Below are 6,583 nucleotides of genomic sequence, written 5' to 3'. Positions count from 1 at the left end.
GTGGGATTGTGATCCTCCTGCTTTGGTTTCTTCTTTGGTATTACTTTGGGTATTCAGGGTCTTTTGTGGTTCCGTAAAATCTTGGGATTGTTCTAGCTTTGGGAAGAATGCCAGGTCAATTTTGATTGGGATTGTATTGAAGATGTAGCATGCTTTGGGTAGTATTGATATTTTAACAATATTTATTCTTCCAGTCCATGAACATGGAATGTTTTTCCGTTTCTTTGTGTCTCCTTCAATTTCCTCCATAAGTTTCTTTGACAGTTCGTAGCATATAGGCCTTTACGTCAACAGTGGGTACCAACCCCCCCCCCCATACTGGAGTGACTCCAACTTGAAGGGCACGCAGAGCTGCCATCTGGTTATCTGCCCGCGTTGTCAGCTGCCCTGTCCCCCACCCACCGCCCCTCTGCCCTCGCCATCATTCGTGATCTCGCAGCAGCAGCTGTCCCCTTATTCTTGAGAGTCCGAAGGGCCAGAGCAACAGCCTTTTGCTTTCTCTCCCCCCTCCCCACCTACAGCCCAGGTGGAAGGAAGGGACCCAGCCTTCTTGTTCAGAGGTTCCACCTCCCTCCCCGGAATCAAGCTGAGAAGGAACCAGCTGGCCCTTCCCTCATCCTAGCTGTTTTTCTTTCCCACCCTGGTTTATTTTTGGTCTCCCTTCTAGCCCCTAACTCTGAAGCCATTTTATGAACAGACATGTCACGTGAGCCTCCAGTCAAAACAAAAACAGCCCCCCCCTCCCAAAAACCATAGACCGGGTTTTCCATGTCGAGTATCTTGTCTGTGAAAAGCGAAAGTTTGACTTCCTTGCCAATTTTGATGCCTTTCATTTCCTTTCGTTGTTTGTTTGCTGAGGCTAGGAGTCCAGCAGTAAGTGAAACAGCAGTGGTGAGAGTGGACACCCCTGTCGTGTTCCTGATTTCAGGGGGAAAGCTCTCAGTTCTTCCCCATTGAGGAGGATATTAACTGTGGGCTTTCCATATTTGGTTTTTATGATGTTTTAGTATGTTCCTTCTATCTCGACATTCTTGAAAGATTTTATTAAGGAAGAGTGCTGTGTTTTGTCACATGTTTTTTCTGCATCTATTGACAGGATCATATGGTTCTTATCCTTTCTTTTATTGATGTGATGTATCACGTTGATTTGTGAAAATTGAACGAGCCCTGCTGCCCAGGAATGAATCCTGCTCAATCATGGCGAAGAATTCTTTTATATACTGTTAAAGTTGTTTACCAGTATCTGGTTGACAATTTGTGCATCCACGTGATCAGGGATACTGGCCTGTAATTCTCCTTTTTTGTAGGGTCTCTGTCTGGTTTGGGAATCCAGGTACTGCTGGCTCCATAGAATGAGTCCGGAAGCTTTCCTTCCGTTTCTGTTCTTTGGAATGGCTTTTGAAGAGTACGTATTAGCTCTGCTTTAAACGTCTGGTAGAATTCCCCTGGGAAGCCGTCTGGCCAGGACTCTTGTTTGTTGGGAGATTTTTGATGACTGATTTAATTTCTTCACCCTTTAAGGGTCTGTTCAAATTTTCTATTTCTTCCCATTTGAGTTGTGCGGGTTTAGGAATTTGTCCATTTCTTCCAGGTTCTCTAGTTTGTTGGCATATAGTTTTTCATAGTATTTTCTGATCATTGCTTGTATTTCTGAGGGATTGATTGTGATACATTCACTTAATTCATGATTTTATCTATTTGGGTCCTCTCTGTTTGAGAAGTCTGGATAGGGATTTATCATTCATATTTTTTCAAAAAAGTCTTTGTTTCATTGGTCTGTTCTGGTTTTTTGGATTCTATATGGTTTGTTTCTGCTGTGATCTTTATTATTTCTGCCTTTGCAGTTTCGTTGTTCTGCGTCTAATTCCTTTAGGTGTGCCGTTAGAGTTTGTATTTGGAATTTATCCAGTTTCTGGAGCTAGGCCTGGATTGCATTGTATTTGCCTCTCAGGATCCTTTGCTGCATCCCAAAGGGTTTGGATTGTTGTGTTTTCATTTTCATTTGTTTCCATGTATTTTTTAACAACTTCATTAATTGCCTGGTTGACCCATTCATTCCTTAGTAGGATGTTCTTTAACATCCATGCACTTGGAGGTTTTCCAGACTTTTTCCTGTGGTTTCAAAGCATTGTGATCTGAAAGTGTGCGTGGTATGATCTCTCCGTTCTTCTGTATTTATTAAACTGATAAGAACAGATACTACACTTGATCTTAGCCAAAAGGCCGAGAAGCGATTTTTTTTTTTTCTGTATTTATGGAGGGCTGTTTTGTGACCCAGTATGTGATGTATCTTAGAGAATGTTGCATGTGCACTGGGGAAGAATGTGTATTCTGCTGTTTTAGGATGAAACGTTCTAAATACATGTCAAATCCATCTGGTCTAGTGTATCATTCAAGGCCATTGTTTCTTTATTGAGTTTGTCTGATGATCTGTCCGTTGTTGTAAGTGGAGTACTCAAGTTTCCTGCAATGACCACATTCTTACCAGTAAGATTGCTTATGTGTGTGATTGTTTCATATATTTGGGTAGCGAATTCGGTGCACGAACATTTACAATTGTTAGCTCTTCTTGATGGGTAGACCCTGTAATTATGATATAATGCCCTTCTTCACGTCTTGTTACAGCGTTTAGTTTAAAATGTCGTTTGTCTGATACAAGTTTGGCTACTCCGGCTTTCTTTGGACTTCCAGTAGCATGAAAGATGGTTGCTTCTCTGTTCCCTCACTTTCAATATGAAGGTGTCCTCAGGTCTAAATAAAATGGGTCTCTTGTAGACAGCAAGTAGATGGGTCTTGTTTTTTATCCGTCCCGATAACCTTTGTCTTTTGATTGGAGCATTTAGTCCATTTACATTCTGTGTCATTATTAAAAGATGCTGATTTAGAGTCATTGTGTTATGTATACGTTTCATGCTTGTAGTGATGTCTCCGGTCCTTTGTGGTCTTTGCAACATTCCACTCATGGTGGCCCTCCTAAGGATGTTTTGTATGGCTGGCTTAGTGGTGAGGAATTCCTTCAGTTTTTGTTTGGGGAAAACCTTGATCTCTCGCTTCTATTCTGAATGACAGGCTTGTTGGATAAAGGATTCTTGGCTGCGTGCTTTTCTTATTGAGCAGGGTGAAAATTTCCTGCCACTCCTTTCTGGCCTGCCAAGTTTCAGTAGATAGGTCTGCTACTACCCTTAGGTGTCTGCCCTTGTAGGTGAAGGCCCATTTTTCCCTAGCTGCTTTCAGAATTCTCTTTATCTTTGTATTTTGCCATTTTCCCTATGGCATGTCGTGCAGAAGATCAATCAAGTTCTATCTGAGGGTGTTCTCGGTGCCTCCTGGATTTTGATGTGTGTTTCCTTCCCCAGATTGGGGAAGTTCTCAGCTAAGATGTGTTCAAGTACACCTTTGGCCCCTTTCTCTCTTCTTCCTCTTCTTCCTCTGGAACTCCTATGATACAGATATTGTTCCGTTTCATTGAATCAGTTAGTTCTCTACTTCTTCCCTTGTGGTCCAGAATTTTTTTTCTCTTTTTCTCAGCTTCATCTTTTTCCATAATTTCATCTTTTTTTTTTCACTTAATCTCCCCTCTGCCTCTTCAGTTCTCACTGTCACTGCCTCTAGTTTATTTTGCTCCTCCTTTAAGCATTTTCTTAATTCATCATACCTACTGTTTAGTTCCTTGATCTCTGCAGCAATAGGGCTCTCTGCTGTTGTCTGTGCTTTTTCCAAGCCCAGCGATTAATCTTATGACTCTAATCCTAACCTTTTGTGCAGTTATATTGGTTATATCTGTTCTGATCAATTCTTCAGTTGTCATTACTTCCTGGAATTTCTTTTGAAGGGACGTCTTCTGTTTTATCATTGTGGCTAATTTTCTGTCCCTTATGTGTTTTAAAAGCTGGTTATGTGACCTGAATCTGCGAGCACCTGCTGTATTAAAAAGGGGCCATGCACTGCCCAGGGCCTGGCCCTTCAGGAGCTGTTTGTTTTTTTTTTGGAGCGTGTTACTTGCTCTGTGTTGTCACTTGGTTACTTTATCTCCCTACTCATAGTGAGGTTTTGGACCCTCCACCATGGGTGTTTGGATTTGTTCACTGAAGTAGCCCTAGAGAGGAAAACAAAACAGGAAACAACAAGCAGAAAACAGACACCAAAGACCCCAACACAAAAACCAGGAACACCAGCTACAAGTGAACAGCAGGGGGGAGGCAGTGCTGATGGAACAGGCCTTGTCCCTACCAAGGGAGAAATGACAGGGGCGGAGGAAAGACCAGAAAATAAAAATTAGTGTGTGGCTTAATCCAGAGAGAGTAAGGAAAATAAAGAAAGGGGGGGTGAAATAAAATTGACCAGGCAGAGAAAGTATTTGGCTTAATCCAGAGATCGGGAACGGAGAATAAAGAGGGAGGGGGTAGATCATCTCTCCAGAGAATAGAGGAAATACGTCTGCTTAAACAAAGCAACGACCAGAGTAACCAGAGAGGGGAGGGAAAGAGATGAGGAGAAAAGGAAGAAAGAATATTGATAAGCAGTGTGGGAGAATCAAATCAGGCAGCGCACCAGCGGTGGGTGGTCTGGAGGAGGAGCGGTCTGGTTCTCGGTGTCAATCTCCTGTAGATAGGCTGTTATGGGTGCAGAGGGGCGTGGCTGGGTGTGGGCGGGGCCCGCTGTCTGATCCCTGACACACCCCTTGGTGGGGCGGGGGAGGAGAAAAATGGCGATGCCCCAGTCTCCTCCAGGAACCAGGTGTCCCAAACCACTCTGTTCAAGCCGTCCTCACTGTGCCGCTGGCGTGATTGAGGCCGTTTGTCCCCTCCCCCAACTCCCACGCCTCCCTGGCGCTTGGCTGGGACTTAAACCCCGATGTCGTCAAGGTTCCCGCTCCGTAGGTCCAGTTCTGGGGCGGTGCCCCTCTGCGCTACCGGATATATGGCCGGCCTCTGGCTGGTGGGTGCAGGCAGGCTTTGAGGAGATAGTCCCTTCTTCCCACAGCACTCCGGGGAGGGGATTGCTTGCTGCCACTGCCGACTGCGCCCTGAGCGTCACCGAGCCCGGGGCCGGCTCCCCTGCTCCCCGCGGACGGGATCTGGGCAGCCGGCCCCAGTCCCGAGAGAGCCCCGCAGTTAGAGACTGGACCTTCGTCCACCCTGCTCCGTGGTTTTTCTCTTCTCCAGCTACAGCCCTACACTTCCCCAGCCTCTCTCTCTTTTCCTTTTGTCTCCGCAGAAGGGCATCCCTCCCCTCCATTCCTCTACCGCCTGCTTTTATGTCTTTGTTTTGCAGTCACGCACCTAAGGCCCATCAGCTTGTCCTGGTGGGTCCCTGGAGGTGTCTCTGTCACTTTGCCGCCTGGATTCTGACCCTTGGAGTTCAACCTTGGCCTCAACACTGTTGTGTTTGAGCGGAGGGAACTTTGGCTCCCCCTACTCTCTGCCCTGTTGGCCCCTCCTCCTAAATGGGGCTTAAAGAAAGCTTCCAAGGTCCACCAGCTGGGCTGAGAGTAACCCAGAGGAAGTGAGCACTGGTCAGCTGTGGCGTGCAGGCGCTCCCCGCCCTCGTCCTTCCTCTGGGTCTCTGCTGGCCTCTTTGTCGTGACTCTGGTCCCAGGCGCATGGATTTACCCACCTGCCGGGTCTTAGCGGAACTAATCTTCCATAAGGATGGTCCCGGACTCGTGGCTAATTTGGCCTAAAGCATAGGACACTTGAGGCGAATGAATCGCTTCCTGCATGGAGGTGGCTTGCTTGTCCCCCTTTGATAGCAATGACTTCAATTAAATCGTTCTCTGGCATGCAGGCTGTTGTTAAAGGAGCAGGATTATATTACTGTGCGTATTTTTAAACACTTAAACGTTGTTTGATGTATTTGTGTGTTGTGTGTTGCGCCTGTGGGTTTCACAGAGGATGACCGAAGAATCATTGACGACCGAAATGGAAAAGGAATTGGAAATGAGTGTTGAAGAAATGAAAGACCAATCTGTGTGTGGTGAAAACCCTTTAGAGAAGTACATGAAAATTCTTCAGCAAAATCAAGACCAGGAGCCTTCAGATAAGGTGCCGATGCTGTGGACCGGCTGTCTTGGGGTGGGAGGCGGGCCGAGGACGGTGGATGGTTGGGTTTGTTCGAAGACCTTAGGACGAGAATACGCCTTCTCCATTGGAGACAAAAAGGTAGAAGCCTAGAAAATGCAAAAGTCACATAGAGCCTTGACTTTCTTGGCCAAATTTCATGACTTTTGTTTGGGTAAAGAGGGAAGAGATTTCAGTGTGTCCAACTTGATAAAACTTGGCATGTCCCTCGTTATTTGAAGAACAAGAAGGAAATAAAATGGAAGGTCTTTCCATGAGTAGTGAATGCATTAGTACTATCTGAGACATTAATACTGAAGTCTCACACGCTTGGGTGTTGAGAATGGGTCCCAGGTGGTTTATTTTGTGAACCTACATTTCCTGTTTAGAAGTCCCCTTTCTGAGATTCTTGAACTACGTATATATATCTCAAAAATAGTTCTCAGATCAAAGTACTGAATAAAACGGATATTTCTGTAATTTCAAAAATTTCCCCTCTTTGTATCAGAGTTCAGTGAAGGTTG

At 45.3% G+C, this 6,583-nt stretch overlaps 1 protein-coding gene and 1 pseudogene across 1 annotated transcript in view; one reads left to right on the top strand and one right to left on the bottom strand.

Annotated features, from left to right (window-relative positions):
• LOC115284306 (oral-facial-digital syndrome 1 protein-like) overlaps positions 1-6,579 on the top strand; it is a gene marked incomplete at its 3' end in the record, with an annotated part of 45,124 nt that extends 38,545 nt beyond the window's left edge. The window contains exons 18-19 of the mRNA XM_029931004.1: positions 5,892-6,044; positions 6,568-6,579. Coding sequence (XP_029786864.1) covers positions 5,892-6,044; positions 6,568-6,579 — 165 coding nt within the window. The remainder of the gene's footprint in view (positions 1-5,891; positions 6,045-6,567) is intronic.
• On the bottom strand, positions 2,139-2,235 carry LOC115284537 (annotated as a pseudogene).
• Positions 6,580-6,583: the final 4 nt, after the last annotated feature.

The sequence above is a fragment of the Suricata suricatta genome, chromosome X (genome assembly GCF_006229205.1).
Source record: "Suricata suricatta isolate VVHF042 chromosome X, meerkat_22Aug2017_6uvM2_HiC, whole genome shotgun sequence".
NCBI lineage: Eukaryota > Metazoa > Chordata > Mammalia > Carnivora > Herpestidae > Suricata > Suricata suricatta.
This window is presented reverse-complemented; position numbering and strand designations above follow the sequence as displayed.